General features: G+C 38.0%; 1 protein-coding gene across 1 annotated transcript in view; it reads left to right on the top strand.

Annotated features, from left to right (window-relative positions):
- The window catches only part of CRYBG3 (crystallin beta-gamma domain containing 3), a 72,996-nt gene that overhangs the window by 10,615 nt on the left and 34,822 nt on the right, over nt 1-27,559 (top strand). Inside the window, exons 2-4 of the mRNA XM_089512265.1 lie at nt 3,269-3,347; nt 7,876-8,315; nt 22,585-27,250. Coding sequence (XP_089368391.1) covers nt 3,269-3,347; nt 7,876-8,315; nt 22,585-27,250 — 5,185 coding nt within the window. The remainder of the gene's footprint in view (nt 1-3,268; nt 3,348-7,875; nt 8,316-22,584; nt 27,251-27,559) is intronic.

Below are 27,559 nucleotides of genomic sequence, written 5' to 3'. Positions count from 1 at the left end.
TACCTAGACAATAAGGAAATCAATAAGGAAATAGTAAAACAGTTCCCATACCTAGGATCAAACATCGATCGGAATGGAAACTGTAGTCAAGAAATAAGAAGACTAGGAATGAAAAGGGTAGTAATGAGAAAATTAGACAAGATCTTAACGAGTAAACATATACAATAGAGCACGAAAGTTAGAATCATCCAAGCCATTTTATTCCTCATCACCATGTACAGATGTGAGAGCTGGACAGTGAAGAAAGTGGATAAGAAGAAAATCAAGTCATTTGAGATGTGCTGCTGGAGAATACTGCTGAAAATACCTTGGATGGTTAAAAAGACAAACAAATGGGTCCCAGAACAGTTCAATCTTGAACTTTCCCTAGAAGCCGAGATAATGAAATGGAGACTGTTGTACAGTACTTGGGCCACATCATGAGAAGGCATGACTCATTAGAAACGACAATAATGCTAGGAAAGGTAGACGGTAGTAGAAAGAGAGGAAGATCATTTGCCAGATAGCTAGACTCAATCAGGGAGGTCATGGGCCTGAGTCTGCAGGAGTAGAGCAATGCAGGATAGAGGGGCTTGGAGAAGTCTCATCTGGAGGGCCGCCATGAGTTGGGGTTGACTCAAGACAAGGTAACAACAGCACAGTTCTCTGCTTTCAGCCTCTTTTTTTAAAGGAGAATCTCTTCACATTTGTAAGAAAATACTAATGAATGCATCTGCTGACAGTGATTTAGGACCTGTCTTCTTCCTGACTCTGAATAGCTGGAGAATTTGTTTAAAGATCTGTTTTTTACATAATAAAGTGATTTGTTAATAGTGTTATGTCTACTGTGAACCCTCTATATGAGAAACATCTCTAGTTTAGGCAAGCAAAGAATAGTTCTCATTTCTGTATTGTAAAGTTTATGGGCATATCAATTTGCTGTCATTATAGTGAGGGACAACTAAGGTCTGTTATATAGAATTTTAAATCTAAATGGCTGTATTTTAAAGCTATGAATATTAGAATTGTGGAAATTATGGATGGCTTTATTGTTAATGTTAATGGAGCCCTGGTGGCGCAGTGGTTAAATGCCTGTACTGCAGCCATTCACTCAAAACCACAAGGTTGCGAGTTCAAGACCAGCAAAAGGGCCCAAGCTCGACTCAGGCTTGCATCCTTCCGAGGTCGCTAAAATGAGTACCCAGACTGTTGGGGGCAAATTAGATTACTTGCTAATTAGCTTACTTGCTGTTCACCGCTATGATCTTTGGAATAGAGGTATATAAATAAAACAAATTATTATTATTATTAAAGTCTGAGGCTGTATAATTTACATGTTTATTTATTTCATCTTTATAATAATGAAAATATTTCAGTTTACACTGGTTTTCAAACGAAGTCTTTGTAGTTATCCTCTAAGAATATAGATAATCCTTAATATCCTGATTTTCTCATTTCAAAATGCTGAAATACATTCTGCTATTTGTAGATGTTGTGCATGTAGAAAATTCTATGATAATCATGATTTTCGTTCCATACTACAGATGAGAATCTGGCTCATAAACAGGTTAAGCATGTTCACCTATTCCCACTATGAACTTGGATCAACACTTGTGTGCTTATCGTTTTCTCCCCTGCAAGGTAGCTTCACTTAAATGGAAAAAAAATACAGCTTGGAAATAAACAAGCTGGTAGCTCCCCCCCTCCCCCCCATGCAAGACAGTTCTGATTAAAAACAGTATTTGCCTTGCTGTTCAAGTGATCCAGTAACATAGTCAGGAACTTGTAAAAGCAATTATCAGACTTTCAACATAAGTTCTATGCAGTTAAATCATACTTCACTTTCTCAGGATTTAAGTGCACTCATCAGTCTTTGATTGTAGGCAGTGTAGATTACACAACAGTTCAATCTCAAAAGCGTTGTTCTAGTGCAAAGTCCCATTGATGAATACAGGAACTGTGTTGGCATAGATATTAGGTATGAGTTACAAAATGAGGAAACAGAAATTTTAATGCAACAAATCCCAGTTGCGGGAGGGGGACTTGCTTGATTTTGCTACTGATCCATTTGCTACTGATCCATTGTGGTTAGTAATCCTTTCCTCCTACACTAATCTTCCCATTTCCATTTCATCTAAAATTTCTTGAATTCAGAAGTGTTCTTATGTGTCTTAAAAAGAAAATTAATACTGGTTTGTCCTTTCCAATTTCAGCAGTACCTTTTGGATTAAAATAAGGAGGGGGGGGGGCAAACAGCTGTCTTCAGTTATCTAAAATATACATTCAGAAGTTTTTCCATTGATTCTAATGCTGCAGTCTTATGTATGACTAGCTGGTGGCAAAATCCAATAAATACAGTAGAACTTGTTTTTTGATAAGACATGTAGGGACTGAGCTACATTTGTGTTTTTCTATTATTTTCTATTTTCTATTCTGGTATTGTTCTATTAAGCAACTGAAGCTAGAAATTACTTATTAACTGAATCACATTGCACACAGTGTTTTTACTCTAATCTCCTAATTTGTTTATGTGCCCCTTCAAATCACCTGTCTGCTTATGGTGACACTGTGAGTTTCTTAGGCAAGGAACACTCAGAGGTGGTTTGTCATTGCTTGCCTCTAAAATATAGCCTACAGCATCTGGTATTCCTTGATGGTCTCTCATACAAATATTGACTAGGGCTGACCCTGCTTAGGTTCCAAGATCAGACAAAATCGGGTACCTTCAGGGTATTTAGGCCTTTTCAGTTTCATGCAGCTTAAAATAATTGATTTACCTGATACTCAGGTGCTTTCACACACTTGTGTTTTAGCATTATATTTGCTTTGAACCCATTATTATTTTTTTCTTTTTTTGCTTCTCATCTCTTAAGCACATAAGCATGAACTGAAAATCCATGATTTGTTATAGATGTCCCATATACATAAGACAGTAAACACTTAAATAGACAGGAGGCATTTTTGAAGGTAAACTTGTTAAATGTATGATATTTACATGTTGAACAGTAAAGATGAGATTGCCAAGGTATTCTGAGGACATGTGCAATAGATGGTTCAAACAAGAAATTCAATGGTAATTCAAGAAAGGCTTTACCTGCTCTTAAATTTAGGTTTTGAAAATGAAGGCTGATCTTTGACCAAGATTGGGCAGCTGCATAGGTAAATGTACTACCATAATGAAAGGAAAAAAAATAACGTAAAGCATCCTCATCTTTATACTTGTTGTTGGATTGTTCTCAATGAAGTCAGACTTTTACAATAGATAATCTTTTCTCTCTTTCTTTTTCAGTTTTGAAGCTAAGGCAAATGAATCTACAAATGAGTTATACGAGAGAAAAGAAAGCAACCCTCTTCCAGAGCTGTTAAAGGTCTGGTTTTTATTTACTCACATTAAAGGAATAAGAATTCATTTCTTCTTACCTCACTTACTAAGTGCTCAATACCTGAAGAATGTGAAGCAGTTGTGAATTGTAGATGTGCATGTATAGCAATAAATAGGCAAGAGGGAGAAAAGCAAATGACTTGAAATCTTCCATTTAAAAAGGAATGTTAGGTGAGAACTGAGATCTGAACACAATGTAATGTTTGACGGGAAAAACAGTGCACTAGCAAACTTCATCTGCTTTTTCTAGTTGCGCAAGAGGAAGCACTTTTGTTCTAGTGGTCCATGGGCGTACTATTATTTGCCCAACTGTTACAGGTTGGCCTTCACCCATGAATGTGAACATATATGAAAATGAATAACTTGGCTAATGACTCATCTCTAACATTATTTCTCTAGGAAGAACTAAAGGAGAAAATGTATTTTTCTCTGTTTTAATGTTGTTGATGGTTTCTTTTTCTTTTTTTAAAATTGTTTTTCCCTGGTTTTCATGAACTGGAAAAACCAGGGATATTAATAAAAGTTCAGGTGATCCATACAGTTCAAGGCCTTGTAGTTCTATTAGTAACAAAAAATAAAACAATTAAAAAGGTATTTCCATTTGTTGCTATTTTCTGAATAAATTGTACATTTATTACACCAACCATGATAATTTTATGCTGAACAAAATTATACATAACATATTTTATGTTCCTAAAAGAACTAAGTGATTTTAATCTGTAAAGCATATTGATACATTTGTAAAAATAGAGAAAAGTCCCCTCCCTGACTGCAACATTTCTGGAAATTTTATCTTTTAATTTATTTTATTTGTACCCCACCTTTCTCCCAGGCAGCTCATATCAGTATTTTACATTCTGCCTATTCTAAAACCCTTCTGCATAGAACTACTTCAAGCATTTTAACCAGCAACATCAACAATAGTATTTTTTTAAAAAATCATTAGCTATTATACTTAGTTGTGCATGATATAAATTAATTGCTAGAGAAGGGATGGGGAAATTTGTAGCCTGTGGGCCAAGTACAGCCCCAGAATCTTTTTTCACAGTCCCCAGCTGCCTGTGATTCACCTCCCCTTCTGTTCTTGGCCATATGATTTCATAAAATCATAAAGTTGGAAGAGATCAGAAGGACTGCCCGGTCCAACCCCCTGCCATGTAGGAATACACAATCAAAGCACTCCAAATAAATAGCTACTCTGTTTAAAAACCTCAAAAGGTGGAGACCCAACACAATCTGAGGCAGTGTATTCCACTGTCAAACAGCCCTTACCACCACGAAGTTCTTCCTAATGTTAAGGTAGAATCTCTTTTCCTGTAGTTTGAATCCATTGCTTTTTGTTCTGGTCTCTGGTACATCAGAATACAAGCTTGCTCCAGCCTCAATATCGCATCCCTTCAAATATTTGAACATGGCTTTCTTGTCACCTCTTAACCTTCTCTCCCCAAGTTAAACATATCCAGCTCGCTAAACTGCTTCTCATAGGTTTTCAGACCTTTCACCATTTTGGTCACCTGCCTCTGGACGCATTCCAGCTTGTCAATAATTCGCTGGTGAAATTGGGTGGCAAAAGCTGGGGGTGTTATTATGTGTTAGATTGGGCAGTAGTATTTGTTAGTGTGGCAAATGCAGTGGCACTGAAGAGCCTCATTAAAGATGAGCCACCAAGTCACCTGACAATGACTCAAGAAAATTCTACAGAAGGAGGCCAATACTCCCTCCCTGTTCTTGTGGAGGTTTTGACTTTTCTTTTGGTTCCTAGAATTAACTTCTTCCTATAATGAAAACTTGCTATAAGGAAGGAGATTTAACTAGCTGCTTACAGATGAAAATAGCAAAGTAGGATGTTGTTCTGATTCATTTGTCTTTTCTGCATCTCTAATAAGCAAGAGGCCTCTGCATCTTTGTCAGACAGACTTTGAGTCTTTGCTAGGCTTGGGGCTCAAAGGTCTTGCTACACTTCTTCTTCCTCTTCCCCATTGCATTTTTTTGTTTTAAGACCCCCCCCCCCCCATTTTTTGTTTTAAGACACCCCTTCAACAAGCTGTTGCCCACCCATGCACTTGTGGAAAAAATTACCTAGTTTAATTGCGGAACAGAAAAACATTGACTGAGAAGATAGGACCTAATTCTAGAAATTATAAAACCTCAAGACAGAAATTGTAGTACATACTTATTAATCTTCACTTTGCACTTTTATATAGTAGTTATTTTAGCTTCAGTGGGAGATATAACAAACCGCTAAGCAGGTCAGTTTAAGGACATGTGTAACAGCTGTACAATAAAACATAATTCCATAATGATATTTTGAAACTTATTACTTTACAGAGTGATTAAGGATATCATTTAGGCCTGATATTAGGGCCTTTCACTGAACATACTAGTTGGCATTCATGTATAATTATCTTGCTTGTAGAATTCAAAGTCTGTCTCAGTTCAGTCGTTTTTCAGCTTGACACACCCTACATAGTTACTTTTAAAAATCACTCAGTATTCCTATAAGAACTTTTGTTTCTTCAGATAGAAACAGATATGAAAAGTTATTGAAATACACCTATGATATCTGTGAAATAGCACGAAAATATGTACACTTGTCTAAACATACTACCAGTATACTTAGGCTAGCAATGTATTGACCTGAACTGTTACTTTCATTGGAATTCTGGCTTCAAGGCACAAGATGTATAGAAGTATAAGAAACTGGCAGTTTACCTGATGTCACCAGGGTTGATGGTGTTGGTTTTCTTTTTCATTTGTGTGGTAGCATCTACAATCATTGAAATTTGTATTATCCAGATTCCATGGACCCAAAACACCAATTTTCAGGAGGGAGGAGTGGCTTACTGATCAGTCACAAACATGAACTGAAATGGTTGTGATGTAGCCTATCAGTATCAAGTACAGTGACAATTGGTTCATACATTTGCATTATGAAATAAAAATTAAAGAAATCTGAAGTGTATGTTCTGGAAGTGACTGAAGTAGTTGCTGGATCAGCGATGAAACATTATTATGATATTTGTTTTGGTCCTATTAGATAATGCTGATGACTGTTCAGTCAAGCATGTGGATCTATACAGCAAGAAAGACTGGCAGACAAAAAGTCTAGATTATATTACTGATTTTAAGGGTTAGATCTAAAGCAGGTTTTCTCAGGTTGTCTGATGTGTGGAACTGGCAATTATATTCTTCCAGTGTGCCAGGGACTGGCACTATATTCGTGCCTTTTAATTACAGTCATTTATTTCTTTCCTGGAAATTTGCCAGGGACTAGTAGCCAATGGCTTAGGGACTAATACTGATTGAGGGACCACCAGTTAGAGTAGCATGGATCAAAACTGTCATGAGGTTAAAGAGAGTAGCTACTAGTACTATTGTGCAATTTCCTGTTCTACACATGAACTTCCACAAAAGTATATACAGTACACAAAAGTATATACAGTACAATACAACTGATACTGAAAATTCAGAAGTGCTATAATATCACTGGTACGTATTTATTACTTTATTTTACAAAAGTAGGCCTCAAGAATCTTTTCCTATAAGCCACCAATGAAGGAATTAATTTCCATCACTGAATGAAGCAAAAGAGAGGTTGTGCTGAGCAACTTCACTGGGTCAAAGGGGCTGCATGTACTACCAAAAGAAGTAGTAGGACAAGCCTGCATGAGGCCAGAAGTCTAAATCTCATTTTGCAAAACCCTATTTATGTAAAACAGGCTAGAGGGCATCTGGGATTGTCAGGTTTGGGGCCTGGTGTGAAGATGGAGTTGCAAAGAAAAAGGTGGCCCTAAGAAGTCTAAGTGGGTCATGGTCCCCAAACAGTCTTGAGGGGCATCCTTTACCTGACCCAGTCTAATCATTATGATTCATTTTATTGGCAAAAAATATTAACATTAAAACCCAGTATGTACTATATATGAATGCATTCCAGTGTACTTTTAAGAAAACCAGTGTGTTTAAAGGGATAAGGCTGACTCAGTCTTGCATCCTTCCAAGGTCACTAAAATGTTATTGGGGGCAATTAGCTTACCATTGTAAACCACTTAGCGGTTGCTTAAGTGCAGTGATAAGTGGTATAGAAATGTACTTGCTATTGCTGTTTGTTTGGGTGGAGCCAGGTACATTCCACTGGTCAGCCATGAAGCTCACTGGCTTATTTTGTACCACACTACCTCTCAGCCCTCAGAAAGTTGATGGAAGGATAACATGAAGAAAATCCAGTGTCATACAGTGGGCCCTTGCTTTACCTGGGGGATCCGTTCTGCCTCCCCCCTCCTCGCGTAAAGCAAATAATGCATAAGCTTGAACCCCATTATAACCAATGGGGCTCATGCTCAACATGTGGCAATGCACACACGTGGGTTGTGCACACATTTCCCAGATGGCTTCAGTGTATGCCGAAAGCCGCCTATAATAAGCTTATGGCGCAGGCTCACTATATTTCCAGAGTTTCTTGAAGAAAGATAAGATATTATAATTATTAATAAAATCCTCTGTTCCTTTCCTCACAGTTTTCAATCTGTGAAAATAAGAATCTATCTACAGAAGAGCTGAGCAGGTCCACCACTCAAGAGGAATTAAAGAAAGCTAATAGCCTTCCAAGTTTGGCTCATGAATCCAAAACTACTACTAATGAGAGACAGATCAAAGAAGGATTTTTCCAATACCTTGGAAGTTTATTTGGTATTTCATCAAAATCATCTCTCAAACAAACTGAGCAACCTGCTGTTGGAAACAGATATGACAAAACTGCAAACGACTTTGCAAGTCTGTCGAGCCATCAAACAAGTGGACACACTGAATGTCTCAAACCAGAAATATTTGTCATTTCATCTTCTGAAAGTGAAAAAGAACATTCAAACAAAAGTGAAGAAATTAACTTTGCTAAAAGAACCAGTTCTGGATCACAGGATTTACACAAAAGACAAGAGGAATTTCCAGAGGCACCTGAGTAAGTTCCAATCAAATACCTTAAAATACTTCTACATTTGTGTTCACAGGATCTGGGAAGAAGGTTCTGTTGATTGCTATGTGCATTAAGAAAACCCTTGAGAGGCCATGTGTTTATTCCAAAAAGATGCTGACATAATTAGAATGTTACAGTAACTCACAATTATTTGTTGATCACCATCAAATGGACAAATACTTTAAGGCACAATTCAGGGCCCAAACAGACTGGTAATGAATAGCGGCCTCAGGGCAGAGTGGGGTGTGTGACATCCAAACACTGCATGCCCTGACGCTGCCCCGATGCCGCTGTCACACTATGCGCCCGACTGCATGGCAGGTGGCATCACAGCTCTCCTTTGGTGCTGCGTCCAGATGATGCAGTGCCAAAAGGAGCACCAGAAGGTGCCGCAGCGACGACAAATGCACCCTTTTCACAGCATAAACAGGAACTGCTTTTTGCTGCTCCTTTTTGCACTGCAAAATGCCAGATTGGGGCTGTGGCTGATCCGGTTCTGAAAGGGACGTCTGCAAGCCACCCATTGGGGTGGTCTGTTCAGCCTCTTAGTTTCTGTTTTAAAAAATGTAAAGAAAATCCCTCAGATAAAGTAGCTATGTTCATCCACTTTCTTATCAAGTAAAAAATGCTGGACCTCAAGTTCCGTTCTTTCCTATGGCATATTTTCTTATGGCTAGTGTGGCCGCATGCACATGCAGTAATTTAAAACGAGGCTTGACATCCTCAGAAGGCCTACTCTAATTGTCAATATTATAAAATTTAATTATTAATTATTAAATATAAATTCATTTTGAAAATTGGAATTAAGTGGTGTACTTATGTAAGCATTAGAGTCAATTGGGAAAAAACCTTCAAGAAACAGAGAAGGAATAACTATAATTTCTCTCATTTTTTGCCAGTTACATTAAGAACATAGTATCATATTTCCCCCACTTTTTCTTTCGGAGGCTTAAACACTTTATCTGACCTGTTCTAGTTTGTATTTACAACAATGTGCTCCTTTCTAGCCTTAGATATTGCTCTACAAAGCCTAAAGGAGAATGTTAAAATATAATTTTGAAGAGGGAGAGCAGTTAAAAAGCTCGGAACATTGTAGGAAAAAAAAATCTGTCACAGATGAAGACCATCAAAATGTTACATTTAAAAAACTCTGTGTAATGTCAGTAGTGTCTGTATAAGTATATATGTAAATTCAGTAGGTGAGAGCCAGAATGGTGCAGTGGTTTGAGTGTTGGTCTATGACTCTAGACGAGGGTTCAAATCCCTGCTAGGCCATGGAAACATACTGATTGCCTTTGGGCAAATCACACTCTCAGCCTGAAAAGAAGGTGAAGGTAAACCTTTCTGAGCAAAAAATTAGGGTCACTGTAAGTAAAAAATGGCTTGAAGGCACACAATAACAACAGATGCTGAATTATATTTTTCTTACCTTGAAATGAATCTCAGAGGTAGTGCAGAGAGTGAGCAAGTCAAGTTGAAGAAACTACTGTTATATCTCACCAAAAGAAAGTCAAACTATTATTATTCGATATATCAGGAACAGTTCTTTATAGAAATGCATCCAAAAAAGATAGGATACTTTGAAGTATATTTGTTTTTTGTTGGGTTTTTGTTGTTGTTGTTAAATACAAGAGAATTACATGCTATTCCCCTTACTAAGTTTACATTATTACAAATATCTCAGTAAAATAATTTCTGCAAAAAAATTAAATGTAACATTTAAATCGAGCATGCTAAGTCACATGGGCGGGATACATACCGCCATTTAGTACGTCTTCTATACGTACTAGGGTTAGGAAGGGGCGGTGCTTCCGCACCCCCCTAACCCTAGTACGTATTCTATACGTACAAGATGGCGGCGCCCCTTCCACATGGGCGCCGCCATCTTTGCGTATCGGACGCTGAGCGTCCGTACGCGTCGCGCCGCTTGTGACGTAGCGAGCGCGCCCCTGGCGCCTCGCTACGTCGCAAACGCGACGGTAAAAGAAGCTCCATTTTGGAGCTTCTTTTTCGGTCCGCGCGGGAGTCGGGCCGTCTGAAGGCTCCGGCTCCCCCGCGGACCTACTGGCGGCGGCGGCAGACCGCCGCAAAGCGGCGGTATGTACCCCGCCATAATATTATTTAGAACACTGAAATATTCTCAGTTCTACTTTTTCTGGGAAGGCCGTATCACTGATCTTCACTAATGGGGGTGGGAGCAACATGTCCACCTCCTGACAACTGCATAGCGTTGTTTTCCACTTTAGTCTTGACTTTCATTGGTAGTGCTACCTAGAGTTGCCCACTACTAATAAATAAAATAATAATAAATAAAAGTTTTATTTATATCCTGCTTTTTGTTAAAAACAATCAAAGCGGCTTACAAGAGTTAAAATACAACCATATATACAAAATACCCCCTTTAAAAGACAATTAAACAATATAGAATTTAAAATTACATAACAATTAAAACCAGTGAAAGTGGCAGAGTCATAATATATATGTTGGGGGGACAATCACCACATGGCCAAGTAGTTTATTCTGGAAAGGCCTGCTGGAAGAGATCCATCTTGATAGCTTTCTTGAAGTTGTCTAAGTTGGTGATTTGACAGATCTCATCCAGCAGCCGTTCCACAGGCTGGGAGCGGTTGCAGAAAAGGCCCTCTGGGAAGTTGCAGTCAGTCTAGTTTTTATAGGTTGCAATAAATTCTTCCCAGAGGACCTGAGAGTACGGGGCAGATTATATGGAAGTAGGCAATCCCTTAGGTTGGGCCCAAGCCATGTAGGGCTTTAAAGGTAACAACCAACACCTGTACTGTGCTCGAAAACTAATAGGCAGCCAGTGGAGTGACTTTAATATTGGTGTTATATGGTCACTCCTAGATGTCCCAGTGATCAAGCTGGCTGCCATATTCTGTACCATTTGAAGTACAAGTACTACAAGTCTCCCATTCAATAAATTCTAGAATACACTCTCTGTTTTAGAGAAACAGATGATGAAGCCCTGAGTAGAATCTGTGCGAAGAGACTGTGTAATTAGAAAATGCTCTAGAATCTTCTACAATGTACATACATTCTTTGACAGATGATAACGGAAAGAATTCCTAAAATGGGGAAAGTTCCTGAAAATCATTGTGGGACAGATTGAGATTGTACATTCTGTATTATGAAATCTCTCACAGCCTGCTTTAGATTAAGTTGTTTTGCTTCTATGAGTGAAACATGGTCTAGATAGTTTCCACTAAATTCATCTCTTTAAAAAATCACTTATATTCTGACACACCCAATACTCTATTCAGAGTACATTTGAAACATTAGGGAACAACAGTTATGATCATTTAAACAAATTTGTTGGAGCACAAGCACTGATTGCTTATAACTGCCAAGCACAAGAGCTAGTTTAGCAACCTCACATGCCGCATTAGTATGCAATTTACAACTGTTTTTCATACCATGTTGTGGGCGGGGCTGTTGGAGCAGGCTGCATAGTCCCTCCTCCTCCTCCTTTCTCCTCCCGAGCTACACGTGTGTAACAGACTTATTGTCCACACTCCACGTGTTCTGCAACTTTTAATATAACACCACCTTCAACAAAATACAAACTTTCTTCAGCCAACTCTAACATAAAAGAGCCTCTCCCGAGATTTAGTTCTGCAGCCTCTTCTGGGAGTGCTATTCAGGTGTATGCTTCCTCTTGCGCGTTCCGAAGCCCTGAGCTCTTCTCAAGGCTTTCGTACTCGTCCTTCTCGCCTTTGACTGTTTCTGACCCTAATTCCCTTCTGGTCCCATTTGGGTCCCACCATTCATCCTCCAACTCACTCAAAGCTCTTGGGCCCAATAACCCACAGTCACCTTCCTCCTTGGAGTCACAGGGTTGTACCTCCTCATGTGGCCCTCTTCAGTGGGCCTGTGGAACTCACCGCCAGGGGACCAGTGTTTGGTCTCGCCTAGGTGTGCTTTGCACTTGACCTCTCCCTTCCCCGACCGCAGCTTCACACTCAGTTCTTCCGCATCATGCCCTCCTCCCCAAGCGCCTCAGCCCTCTCTCTTTTAAACCCCTTAGGGCCTCTTCTCTGCCCCTTCCTGGCTCCTCCTCTTCATTAGCCTTGCTCTCCCCTCCCTTCTCTGCCACCTGGGCAGCCTTAGCCTCATCAGCTCTCCCTTTCTCACTCTCCATCTTACTACACATGTTTATGACTATATAGATCATGTTAGCTTTGATTTATTCTGAAAGTTCATACAGCACTCCCGGTTAGTCTTGTAATATAAGAATGTTTTCTGCAAATTTACATTATATCACTTTCACTCCATTCTAGCAAGCTAAAAAAAAACCCAGAGACTAGACTAGTTAACTAAAAATTTAGATGAAAATAGCCCAAGCATTATTGTCTGGAAGGGAGGGAGAAGGAATAACTAAGTGACAAAGAGAGAAGGAGTAATAGTAACTTGTGTGCCTTTTTGGGGGGCACAGTGCCAAAGTTAAGAGACACATTTCCAGTGGAACTGAGACTCTGTTTTAGGTTATGAATCTTGAAATAACTTAGGAAGCTGCCTTATTCTCTCAAATTCTCAGTCCTTCAGGCTCAGAGGTGCCAATGAGGTTTGGCAGCAGCATTTTGAAGTTTCATCTTTCCCAGCCATACCTGGAGATTTGAAGACTGTAGTTGGGACCATTTTGTGTGTAAACCATGTGAATTGAGCTACACTTATTTCACTTACTGTGTGGCATGGTGACTATGAGTCCCATACCATTAAATGGCCTTCCTGGTGAGTCGCATACCCACAAAGAGGGCTCTGAGTTTCCCCCTGGCACCCGTGCCATGGGTTTGCCATCATTGGGTTAGTCCTTTGACATCCTGTCTCATGTTCCATTTGGAGGCACAGAAAGGGCAGGTACAGTGATCCTAGGGGTTGACTGAGTAGTGTCATATTTTTAGTTGGTATCATAGAATCTTTGCTCCGTAATTTGGAGGAATCTTAAAGAATGCCCTTAGGCATTTTCCTAAGTGTTAATCATATCAGTCATTCCTAGTTTTTAATAATTGTTGTATGGATTTTACTTTTTTTTATTTTATCTGCCTAAACACTGCTTTATTGTGCCTGATTTGTTGTGACCCACTTGGCATGCTAAAAATGAAAAGTGGTCTATAAACACTAGAAATAAATATAGAAATAAATAATTAAGCCATATACTCTTCTCACTTCTTTGATGCGAGTATGGTTTTGGGTTTACAGGAAGGATGAAAGACTCTGAACTAGTAGCTATGTCTTATGCGAGTTAATATTTGACATGGAAAGGGAGAGTCCATTTCTATTTGTTTCTCTTGAATCTGAATCTTGTTTTTCAGTACTGTAGGGAACTTTAATGCAACCTTGATTTTGTACTTAAAAAGTATAACTGTGAAGAAAATCTGAAAACCAGTGATCTAGATGCAGGTCAAGATATTACACACATAGGAGTGTCACTATGAGATTTCATATATTTCTACTAATGTCCTAGTAGATTTTATAATTTAAAGTGAATACTAACATTTTAATGCTCAGTTTAGACTGCATAGCATCAGAGGGAAATACCATAGCAGATACAATTAATCTATAGAAGGATAACACTACATAAGTGTTTTGTCTTTTTATTTTACCTTTTAAATATTCCCAAGCCAATGACACATCTGTTTAACAATATTTTTCAAAGGAACTAGGAAATCAAACTACTGTGTGACCTGCACAGTCTGAGGTTAATTTTGCAATCTGTAGGAGAGCTTGTTGTTGGCAAAGACTTAATTTTCCAGGCCTTGAGCCAAGGAAGATGGAATTCATGAGTTCAGCCTGCACCAAGTTTGTAGGGAACAAAGGATGTACGCCATAATATCCCTCAAGCAAATCCAGCAGGCCGATTCATACAGTTGTCCCTGACATTTGACAAATTAGCCACTGTAATTAAAATGGGTTGCCACTTGAAAAACTGAATAGTAAATGTAGTATTTGGAGGGACAATTGACATAGTCTAATTCTTAGAAAGCAGATGAACATGCTAGATTACCACCAGGCAAAGTTTGGTATTATAATTTTTATTAAATTTCAAAGAACTAAGTATATTTCATCAAATTGAAATACAGTTTCATCAATCTGAAATACAAAAAACAATTTCAGATCCAATATTTATTTATTATAAATAAATAGATAAAGCTTGAGAAGTTAAGCTTAAGATGAGTGAATGTCACGAAATGCTGAAACCATCCCTACAGATGCAATGGTAAGAGGATGTTCTCAGACCCAGTTGTGAATGGTTTTAATATGTCATTATACTCAACATGTCATTATATTCATTTTTCTTAGACATAATTTCATATCTATAAATGAAAGATATTAATAATGTATCAATGAATCATATCATGTATCTTGAAACAACTCCATTGTAGCAACCTAAGAATAAGAGAACCTGTGTGGTATAAGATGTTTGAGCACTGAACTTTGGAGTCTTGGTTTTGAATCCATGCTCAGCAATGAAAACCCACTGGTTGACCATGAGTAAGTTACACACTCAGCCTCAGAAGTGTGAAACATAAAGGCAAAAACCCTCTGAACAATTCTTGCCAAGAAATCCCCATGATAGGGTCACCTTAGCCTTGCAATGAGTCGGAAATTACTTAAAGGCACACAACAACCAGCAACCTAAAAGTTTTGGCTGTTGCTAGGTGTTGCATGGATCTGGAAATATGAATGCCTTTTGTACTGCTTTGTAAGACACTTGATGTGTAAAGAAGCATTTACATACACTGTATCTCCAGTTCAAACCCTGCAATGCAGTTAGTGTGCTATCAGTACACTCAGCGCTTTGTGTTCCACTTCAAACTAAAGGTAAGGAAACAAAAAGTAATTTCACCTGTTCTTTTTGTAATTAGAAAGTATGGCAAATAGGAAATGAATGTCTTCCTCAAATTAAGTTACTCGAACATATTGTAATATCTAAAGCTGCTCTTGAACAATATTCTTTCATCCAAAATGAGACATTTAAGGCAGTTGCAGACAATTGTACAAAGAATAAGGCACAATGTTCAAAGGGGCATAAAGGCTCCAGACCCCATCTGATCTTGGAATCTAAGCAGGAGCATCCCTGATTAATACTTGGATAGGATACAAATAACAAATACCAGGTGCTATAGACTATATTTCAGAGGAAGGAACTGGTAAAACCACCTCTGAGTAATCTTTGCTTTAAAAGACCTCACAAAATTCATAGAGTTGCCATAAGTTGAATAATGACTTGAAGGCGCGTACACACAAACACTGTGTTCGGGTCTGGAATTTATGCAGCTGATTTTTCTTTTTCACAATTAAGTTAGAAGTCTTGTTATCATTCTCATTTAATAAAGATTCAGAGTTGTCAACATCAAATGCATCAACCATTGCTCTTATTCCAGCTTAAAGGCAGTCCTGCTGTGATTTCCTTTCCTTCTACTGATGCATATCAGAAACAATTCACCTGGCTGCTACAGGGAAAGATGGGAGAGACTCTTAGTTTCAGTCTCTTAGTTTCTGTTTTAAAAAATGTAAAGAAAATCCCTCAGATAAAGTAGCTATCTTCATCCACATTCTTGTCAAGTAATATGTTCTATTGAATTCCATAGGATTTACACTTTTAGGATTTACAACCATTGCTCTTATTCCAGCTAATCATTCACTATAAAGGCAGTCCTACTGTGATTTCCTTTCCTTCTACTGAGGCATATCAGAAACATTTCCACCTGGCTGCTACAGGGAAAGATGGGAGAGCTAGACCATTTCTGTTAGCCTAGATGAAAGGCCATTTGGCTCCTTTGCCCCTTAAATGTTTGCTGATCGACATGGTCATTATAATAACTGAAGGTTTTAAAAACAGGGCCAGAGTTTGTTTTGCATCCATATATATATATATGTGTGTGTGTGTGTGTGTGTGTGTGTGTGTGTATATATATATATATATATATATTATATTTTAGACTATAAACATGTGGATAAATATCCTTTGTTTACTAAAAGTTAGGTGCATTTTAAATCATTATTAATCATCATCATCACAAAACAAGACAGCAGTTTGCTTTAAAAAGACAGGGTCCTTCAAGACAAGGCTATTATTCTGCTAGGTTTTATGGGGGTGGCAGATGTCATCTTCCATTAGTTGCTATTCTTATGTGCTGTCAAGTTGGCTATAACTTACAGTAACCTAGGAAGGAGAGACCTCAAAGAGACCTTGTTAGCAGCCCTGCTCAAATCCTGGAAACGAAATCTGTGGCTTCCTTGATTTGAGTACCATAAATCCATTTGCAATGCAGTCTTCCTCTTTTTCTATTGTCTTCAGTTTTATCAAGCTGTGTCTTCTTTTCCAGTAAGCTATATTATCAATTTAGTCATCTTGGCTTCTAGTGAGAGTTCATGCTTGGAATCTGCTCAGTCCCATTATTTGTCTTTTGGATGATTGATAAATACAGTGGGCTATCCATATCCACAGACTCTTTATTTATGAATTCAAGCATCCATGGCTTGAAAATATTAAGAAAATATATAAATTTAAAAAAGCAAACTTTGATTTTGCCATTTTGTATAAGGGACACAATTTTACCATGTCATTGTATTTAATGGGACTTGAGCATCCATGGATTATGGTATCTACAAGGGATCCTGGAACCAAACCTCAGTGAATACCAAGGGCCCACTGAATCTGTACTGTTCCATTGGCTCTCTCTCATGAGTTGGAATAAACACACAGTGTAGAAGCCAGTATTAATAATAATAATAATAATAATTGGATTTATTTATATGCTGCCCAATCGCTTACAACAGAGGGGATAATAGACTGTTCCCTGCCCTCAAGCTTACAATCTAAAAAGACACAAAAGGAGAAGGAAATGGTGAGGGGGGGGGAGGGGATCAGGTCCAGCATTTTTCTCTCCCTCTGAGGCCTGGACCAAGGCAGATGGACTGGAGGGAGATGTTGAGTGCTGGGACCTTTGGAGGTTTCCCATTCATAGGATTGCCATAAGTCAAATTCAGTTTGACTATGAATAACATTAACAACAATAAATTATTACAAAAGGATGTTGTAGCACCGTTGAGACTAACTGAAAGAGTCTACTTGCTTAGCTACATGGTTGTCATGCATCTGACGAAGTAGACTCAACCTACAAAAGCTCATGCTACCAACTTCTCTCTCTCAAAGGTGATACAAGATCACTTTGCATACTGATTTTACAGATTGCTATGGGTATGTCTTTGAATAAATGAGATTGGGAACATCCATCTGGAATTACCCCTTGAGATAATGTTGTCTCAAGCTCAATTAAATTAAATACAGCGCATCCGCATTATACACAGGTACATTTTACGTGGCTTCCAGCATACACTGGAAGCCGCGCCGGAAGCAAACAATGGCGTGTGTTCCCGTGGCATGCGCGCCATCGCTGTGCCACCACAGGCACAAGCCCCATTCATTTGAATGGGGCTTAAGCATCTGTGTTTTTACCCCACGCGCGGGGGATCCGGAACGGATCCCCCACATAAGGGAGATGACAACTGTAAATTAAACATTAACACTTATTTTTTTATCTAATACCTTTATCTTCATCCATGTTATTAGCAGCAGCAGCAGCAGCTTTATTTATATTCTGCCTGTATCCCAAAATGGGATTCAGTAATATGATTATTATGTGATTATCTGAAGTGTCCAGGAGCATATACATGTGAACCTGCATCTGTCTTTAGCCTGAAACACAGGGCCAAAAGCAGCGGCTTCTAGCTGCTATGGATGCATGGCATTTAGATGACACATGCCCCTAAAGTGGCCAGAAGCTGCTCCGACACTGCTGTCCAGTCCAAAGGACTGGATCAAAAAGGATCCGTTTTAATCCGGCTCCTGCGGTATGTGGCTTGAGACCACAGATGGTAGCCCACTTTAGAAACAAGTCGTGCAGTCACCAAAGGCCACAACTTCCTGGCTTTTGCCCCTTTGTCATACATTGTGAGCAAACAGGTGCTATGCGAATATGCTCTTTCCCCTCTACCGTGATCTGGCAATGAAAAGTATCCACCAAAACTCTCTCTTAAAAGCTAAAATGCCAGTAATCAGTTTTGGGATAGATGCATGAGACAAGATTCCCCACTCTGTTCTTGCCTTCCAAGCAGATGATATTCACTAGAATAGTTTAAGAGAAATCTGCGCATATATTGTTAAATTGGTGTCATAAAGTCCAGTTTTAGGGGACTTTTTTAAACTACTATAATGTTTTCTCATAGAAATTAACTTTATGGTTGCATTTCATAGTCGTAGGTCATGACACAGGAAATGCATTCCACATATGCATTTCACACGAGGGTGAGCAAGTTCCTGCAGCATGAAGTTTATCCAGTGAATAGCAAATGATTTCCATGTGCATACACAATTCCACATGGCAAAATGTTTTCCTGCACACTTCATACTATGTAGCTATTTGTGTAAGGTTTTTCATCCTTGTATAAAAAAGTGCTCAGGTATTAAATTTGTCTGTGTTTTCTCCTGAATCATAGAATAATTTATGAATTTAGCTGTTGGTTCTGATAATTTATCAGCTACACCATTCTTTTGCAGGTATGGCATAGTATATTTAAAATGGTGTTCTTGCTGTAGATAGAGGGTGCACTGTATTTAAACAGTACATATTCATTAAACTCTATCACTCAGATGATATATTATTTCCTTTTAGTACATGTTTGTAAGGTCAGTTAACAATAACTGGATGTAATTGTCATGAAAATGTTCACGAGTGGTACTTATACTGTGTCATAAAGCATTTGAATCAGACAATGAAGACAGATTTTTCTGCATCATCTAGGCAAGGCATCATCTAAGGCTGAAGTGGTGTGATTTGATTTTCCCCCTGCCCTGATACCTCAGCCTTTGCTTCTCCCTTGCCACAGCAATGAAACACCTAGCTAATCAACTCACAATAAAATTAATCTTTCTGATTCATTTTAAGTCTGAGCAGTTCTTTTCTCAGTATCTCAAAACAAATTTGCTTTTTTAAAAGTAGATAATGAATTAGTGATGAGTAAAATTATGTGACATTTGAGAAACCTTTTGAGAAACATTGTCATCATAAAATTAAATGTATCTTAACTTTTTGCTCAAAGCATGTGCAGCTAGATTATCCAGGCAGGGAATACTTTTCTATTGACACAAACATCACCTCCTTTTTGCCACTTTCCTTAGCAGCAAGAACTAGTACCAGAAATGGAAAGAAGGGAGGCAGTATTTACTTGGCATGAGTTTTTCAGTTTCCTCAGTCTATACAATTCCCTTCAGACAGGCTGTTAGACGTTCCATATTTTACTCCACCTGGGTGATTTCTGATATGTGATTAAGTCAGATTACCCCACTCCCCACTAAATTGAGGTCATAGGACCACATAGGAAAAGGCAGTGCCTTTCATCCACAGGCTGGATGGAATCTGTTTGTTTCTGATCTTGGAGACAATTTTAGTAGAAAACGCAATGGCATCTGCAGTTGATTGTAATGGTCTATCTTCTACAGAGATTATTGTTTTCTCTTTGGTCTATCAGAAATGATCAAGCAAAACAGTACACAAACATGGATGTCTACAGTAAATAGAGTTAAAACCAATACAGAGATGTTTGGCTTGCCATAGGTTTGCACTTGTGTTAATACAGTTGGTTTCCAGGATTTCCAGCAATTTCAGTTGCATTGCACTAACCATTGCTAACTTAACCTGAAAGAGAAGTAGCCTTATTCTCTGCTCAGTGTTTTATGTATGTTTTGTCCACATTAGAATAATAATAAATTAGTAGTTGCAAATTGAATCATTATTGCAAAAAAACAAACAAAAAACAAAACCCTTCTGGGAACATAAAAGGAAATAGTTTGATACCCCATTTTGATGTTATTTCATTTAATAGGCATCAATCTTCTGCAAATCTTAGGAGTTGGGTATCTGTGTTATGGGCTTCACAGAAATGACAAAATGTCGGCCATAGAATTTGTAATGTCCAAGCAACTGAAAAGACTGGACAGATGGAGTTGTTAGAACATAAAATCTGTTTTCTTTTTCACTAGAGACTAAGGATGACACCTGGATAATATAAAGATAAACTGTCCCAGCTGCTTTTGTCGACACCCATTAGCATTAAATAGGGGTTTAAACTGTATGTGCAAGAAGAATTTATTGTATTTACTTCATATTCTTTTTGTCCACCATGCTTGGTCTTGTAAAATACATTTTTAAACTTCAAGAGTGAGCCTTAAGATCATGTATAAAATGACATTTCTACCCTACAGATAAATTGTGTGTGAAAACCAACAATTTTCCATAGCTTTTACAAAACTGTTTCATATGTCATCTTATTTTGTTACCAGGCTCATGGCAAGGACTGAGCCTGTTGTGAAGTGGCTGTTCAGTTGCTTTAGTTTAGCATAATCCATAAATTGTACCATAATCCCTAAAGCTTTTGCACATGAGCTGTATTATATGGCATGCTGAGCCACATAAGTACACAATGAAGTCCTTGAATGACTATATTCTGAAACTGTGAATATTCACCACAATAACTGTGCTTCTGGCATTTTGAAAAGTTTTGTAAAATGTTGAAATATATGTAGTAATCACATCCCTCCATTTGATTGTTTTTCATTCCCAGTAACCAACTGATCATGTGTGAACTTAGAATTACATAGATCAAGCACTGTAAACAGGGATTTTATAATCACTTCATGTAGTACTTTTCAGTGGAAGCTGTTTTTTTTTTCATTCCATTGAAGTCACAGTTCTTGTACAAAATTATGAGATAATTAGTGGCATACATCTATATGTGAATCAGTCCTCTGTGAAATGGGCAAAATAATAAGCTGAAGTTGTAGTAAGAGTAAAGTGCCTTATTTGCAAATAGAATGTTGCTTTCTAATTTAAAATGTTAGTGAGTCATAAATATATTTGTGAACAACACACTGTATCCCATGACTAGATGCTAGTACTCCAGAAGTACAGAGTCTCCAAACTGTACCTGAAACCAAGCTAATGGTCACCTATTACTTTAAACTGGGTTCAGGTACCATATATACTCATGTACAAGTCAATCTCATCTATAAATTGAGGACAGGTTTTGGGGCCAAAATTTTGGATTTTAATATAACCCATGGATAAATTGAGGGTACAACTTTTAGGGGCATGTAACAAAGGATGTAAATGACAAAATGACAAGCACCCCTCCCCCAATGCATGCACTCTGTCCTTACAGAGCAACGGGGGCTCTTTCTCTGCTTCCTGGGACAGGAGGGAAAGAGAGAGACATAGAATCATAGAATCGTACAGTTGGAAGAGACCACAAAGGCTATCCAGTCCAACCCCCTGCCATGCAGGAAATCTAAATCAAAGCATACCCGACAGATGGCCATCCAGCCTTTGTTTGAAGACCTCTAAGGAAGGAGACTCCACTACACTCCGAGGAAGGAGTTTGTTCCACTGTCGAACAGCCCTTACTGTCAGGAAGTTCCTCCTAATATTGAGATGGAATATCTTTTCCAGTAGTTTGCCTCCATTTTCCACGTTCTAGTCTCTGGAGCAGCAGAAAACAAGCTTGCTCCCTCCTCAACATGACATCCCTTCAAATATTTAAATAGGGCTATCATATCACCTCTTAACCTTCTCTTCTACAGGCTAAACATGCCCAGCTCCCTAAGTTGTTCCTCAAAGGGCATGGTTTCCAGACTCTTCGCCATTTTACAGTCGGCCCTTCTTATACACGGATTTTTTATACACGGATTCAAGCATACACGGTTTGAAAATGTTCCAAAAAAGTATAAATTTACCTTGATGTTCCATTTTTTATTATGGACACCATTTTGCTATGTCGTTATATTTAATGGGACTTGAGCATACACGGATTTTGTTATACACGGGGGATCTTGGAACCAAATCCCAGCGTATAACAAGGGTCCACTGTAGTTGCCCTCCTTTGAGCACGCCTGCCTTGCAAAGCAACCGCAGCTCTTTTCTTGAATTACTGTATTGACCCGTATATAAGTCGACCCAGGATTTTGGAGTCAGTTTTTTTGCAAAAATGCGACGTATAGATGAGTATATACAGCAATTGCAGTAATAGGCAGATTGAGTTTTCCAGCCTGATATTATATATTCTGTCTCTGTCTGTCTATATTTCTCTTCATTCATTTCTCTCTAAAATAGTAGTAATATTATAGAATGTGCTCAGAATATTTCCTAATATGTCAATAATTGTTTTTCTGTTGTTCCAGGAAAACAGCATGTGAACTGGGTGCACCTGCAGTTACATATGCAACTTACCGAGGCTCTTCAAGAATTAAACAGTTGCTTAAAAAGCAAGCAGACCTGGAGCAAGAAGAAGCAGCCCTAAGCAATTTTAATATTTCTACTCTTGAAAGCAAAGAATATCAGACTGTAAACATTCCAGATTCAGATATGGCCACAACAAAAACAGAATCCTTATTAATGAAGAATTCAAACACTGGGACTAAAGATGATGAAAAGGATTCACAATCAAGCATAGCTAAAGTGGGTATGGACCTGGAAAATCATGCTCAGGAAGTCTTAAATAGTAGTAAATATGAAGAATTAAAGAAGAAAAGTACATTGTTGACTGAAATGGAAACCGTCAAAAATTGCATTGAAGAGCTAGTTTCTATGAAAAATGTATCTCTTTCAAACACACCAGAAGTTAGTGGGAACCATTTGTTGGAGCCAGTATTGTTGCCAAAGGAAGTCAATTACAGTTGCCAGAATATAGATCCTGTTAGAATGAGTCTAGAAAATAACAAATTGGTTGAAAAGAGAGAGGAGGTGTTAGGAGAAATGCAAATGCAGCTCCAGGCAAACAATGCTAACGTTGTTGGCTTTCAAAAAGGAATGCATTTTTGTGCTTTTTCCAACACAGAAACAAAAGAGACAGTACAGTTTGAATTTTCATCTCATCCCAAAGTAGACTCATCTGATAATGAACAACAATTGTTAGAAAATAAATATTCCTGTTATAGTAGCAAGATGGTTAATAACAATGAAGATTTATACAAGAATGTGCTAACTGAACAGAATGAACAAAGCCTTCAAACCATTTTACCAAATGACTTAGATTCTGTATCCTGCAAAATTAAGAGTAATAAAACCATTAAATTATCAGGAAGAGCTGATGCACCTACTTCAGTCCAGCCATCAGACACAGTTCAGGGTATAGATTCTCTCAGGAAGAAGAGTTCAGAGAATGATGAAACAACTATGTCAGTGGTACTTAGAGATATACAAAACAATCCTAACTTCTCCATAATATCTGAGATTGGAATGAATGATTCTACCACAGATAATTTGCTTTTGCACATTGTGGAATCTGAAAATGTTGGACCAACAAAGGCTTTGACTGATGATACAATGACAGACAATGCCAACACTTCCCTCTTAATTATTGAATATGAAAATATGAAGTCCAAAGTGAAAGATAGTGCACTTGAAACAAATGAAACCAGCACTGACAGAGCTGTGCTGATGGTGGATGCTTGTCCCCAGAGACCTGAAAATAAAGGAAGCTACCATCATCTTGTCAAGAAGGATGAGGAGGAAACCCTCACCAACACATCAGCTAGTTTAGATGTTTCCTTTCCTCTCACTGAACTGGAAGAAACAAGGTTTATAAATAACACAGAATCTTGTGCCATGATGAACCATATTCCTTCCCCATTTAAAAATACAGAAGTCATTGAAATTAAGAGTCCAGTCACAGCTGCAGAACAAAATGTTTCATTAGTGAATGAATTGAGGGATCATGCTGAAGCTAAGGTAACTCCTCTTCTTGAAACTAAAGAGGTCATCATAATGTCTCCTAATGAAGTGTGCTCTCTTAAGGATTCTACTGTTGTCAAACCAGAAAAGTATTCTTCATCTGTTTTTCCTTCTCATTCGTTACCTACTTTGGTCAGTAGCTCTTTCATATTTGAAGCAGATAACATTATTTTAGACACTGTGTCTAAACCTGTGAATAATTTTGAAGATCAAAGTGAGTTGAAGACTTCATGTTCTTTGTCTAATAAACAGGAAGGTATCAGTGAGTGTATGAAAACTCCAGCTATTACTGATTTTTCAGTGACTGAGCATGGCAACATAGGTTTGAACCCTATACATGGAAATGTACACATTATTTCCAAGTCAAAAATCTCTGGATCTTCAAGCACTTTACTTGCTACTGATGTTCAGTCTGAAGATACAAATAATATTTCAGAGTTTTTTCTGGAAACTGCTGGCACCATTAAAACTAAGATTACCTTAGGTTCTTCTGAAGAAGGTGTTAAGAATAAAATTGCCCCATGTTTTGAAAAAAGAAAGGATATAACAGGATCTTGTTCAATGGACTTGGTCTTGGTAAAAGAAGACCCGCTTGTTATTACCTTGGAAAATATCTGTAACTGTAAGTCTGCTACAACTGCTACATGCCCTAAAGACATCTCAAAACCTTCCTCTCCTTCCTGTGAAACAGTAGATGCTGTTTCATTGGATGAAATAAATCTTCTGCCTATTAATTCTGAAGATGTCATGAGCAGTATTTCACTTAAACATAAATCAGATTGTCTAGCCTCTGAATCTGCATCTAAAGCCACCTGCCCACCCCCATTATTAGACTCTATTCCCTGTGATATGGAAGCTACTGAACCTGTGAAGATGACATTAGGCTTGTCTTTCACTACAGAGCAGTATAAGAAGGTTCAAAAAACACCTTCAGAACAACTAAACCTTCACAATCTTGCTGATGCTGTTTCAGAACACCCTTCTGAAAGGGATGATCAAGCAATTGCTGCTTTGTTTAGAAAATCGAGCAGCCAGGTTTTTAAGGAACCATTAAAAGATGTTGAAACAGGAAAGCAAGTACAAATTAAATCCCGAGACTTAACTGTTTTGTTGAAAAAGGCTGATGAAATAGTTGAAGCAGTTCTGCATTTAGCCATTGAAGAAATAAGATCAAACCAAACAGATGGTGTCTGCAAGACTAATGATATTAAGGGCAATTTATTAGGGGGCAGGCTTCAAAAAGATCAAAACATTAGAAAAAAGATGTCAGAATCAAAAGAAATGCAGTCAAGAAATTCATTATTAAAATCCTTTAATGAGAGTTGCATCAGAAAGCTTTCTGGAGTTAAAGAGGAAGGGACATGGAGCATTGATATTCAAGATGAAACAATACCATTTGATACTACTGATAAAACTGACCTACATAGTTCAATAGCACTAATAGCAAAAGAAATAATTGATGATGCTATTAATGCAGCCAAACAAAAACTGACATATAACCTGCATGAGGACCATCTGAGAAAAACTGTTTCTCAAAATGCAGGTGAAGTAACAAATTTCTTAGCACCTTTATATATTAAGGTGGGAAAAGGCAACAAAGAGTTGACAGCTGAAGAAATTATAACAAAAAATGTGGTTCCATGTCAAAAAAATGAAGATGAATGGTTTGACTCCACTGCTGCAGTAAAATCTAGTGATATAAAATCAGGCCAGAGCAACAATAATCAAAGTGTTTCTTGCACTCCACAAATGATAAAGGCTGGTGACAATACCAGTAATCAGACAGCTGACAGTAAATCTGAAAAGTCTTTACATGAAGTAAAAGGAGAAACTCTTAAGACTAAAGAGCAAATAGCATTATGTCCATCTGAGCCAGTGAATCTGCTAGCCTTTAATTCAAATGTTGATACATATTCTTGCACTTCACTTGGAAGTAATGTAGAAAAAGATCTATCTAAATTTATTTTTAAAGATGACATTGCTGTACATGTAAGAGAACCGCCTGAAAACTTTTATGAAATAAGCAGTAAAAGGGACCATGGGGAAATAAACAAATCTTGCACAATGCCACAGGACAAAAACAAGTTTGGTATCTTGTCCAATATGAATGAATTATCTTTAATGAATAGCTCAGTAAAGATTGGCCTAAACCCAGAATTTCTCCACAAGGAAGAAGCAGTAGTTGGGCCAGATTTGCATGTGGCTAACATGTTCAAAGAGTATTATGTAGATGTTGATGATGACAGAGATGGAGATAAATCCCCAAAGTTGTTCTCTTTTTCTGCCTCAGAAGAGTGGGAAGGTAATTCTTCCTTCACCGTATTGTATGAGGATGCTCTGCACCCAGATGGAGATGAAAGTTATTCCTTTTCTACAGAACAACCAGAGCAGCCCATATCTGTTCCTAACTTCTCCTTGGACAGTAGTCAGCATCTTGTGATGTGTGGAACAAGTAAAGGCAAATGTGAGCCTTTCCACCCTTATGAGGAAAGTGGCCAATCAAATAGGATGCCAGAGAGCACCTGTTCAGAATCATTCATGACAGTTGAAGCAAAGCGATACAGAGTGTACCCTTTCTCTTTGTCTCCAATATATGAAGATGACAGTTCCCAAGAGGATTTGCTGTCCACTGACATCTCACCAGGAGTTAGTCTGAATGAAAAATCAAGGAACAACCAGTCCTTATCTGTCTTATCACTTCTGCAGTCAGTGTCTGAACGATTAAAATCTAGTAATCAGTGCAATGAAAAAGAGGAAAACAGCCAGGAGGATGAGGAAGAAGACTATATTTCTAGTCACTTGACAGACAAGTTAAGCAATGTAATCCCTGAAAACATTAATGAGAAAGGTTTCCTTTCTAAGCATTCACATTCTCTTTCTAAGGAAGCATGTAGCACAAACGAAGCCTTATCTTTCAGTCCATCATGTTCCGCTCAGCTTTTACAAAACTTTGGACATGGCATGAAATCATCTTCCAAGAGCATATACTATGAATCTTTGCAAAGTAAAAGAAGTTATGTGGATGAGAAAGGAACCCAGTTTGGAAATATTTTGTTGCTCAAAGATCAGCAGCCTGAAAATAGTAGCTTACAAACACTGGCATGTTTTCGAGTGGTAAGGTGATTTTCATTAACTTTATATTATTAACAAACTTGTTGTATGCATTTAATTAAATTAACTTGTGTTACATTTAGTCTTGTTTCAGACGTTTTATTTATTTATTTGTTTGTTTGTTAGCCAGCCCTAATATACCTGTTGTTAAGAATATATTAGATATATAATTGGATTGATTCTGTAGGAATGTACACACATCGTCAGGCTGAATACCTTGTGACAGTAGATATCATGTATCAAGAAAATGTTGTCTGTGTTATGGTAAGAAAAAAGAAAAGTAATTACAGTAAGTTAGGTCAATTCTTACAT

The sequence above is a fragment of the Sceloporus occidentalis genome, unplaced genomic scaffold, assembly GCF_023333645.1.
Source record: "Sceloporus occidentalis isolate IW3139 unplaced genomic scaffold, rSceOcc1.0.p SCAF_2, whole genome shotgun sequence".
Classification (NCBI taxonomy): domain Eukaryota; kingdom Metazoa; phylum Chordata; class Lepidosauria; order Squamata; family Phrynosomatidae; genus Sceloporus; species Sceloporus occidentalis.
Note: the sequence above shows the minus strand (reverse complement) of the source record. Positions and strands in the feature narration are given on the sequence as shown.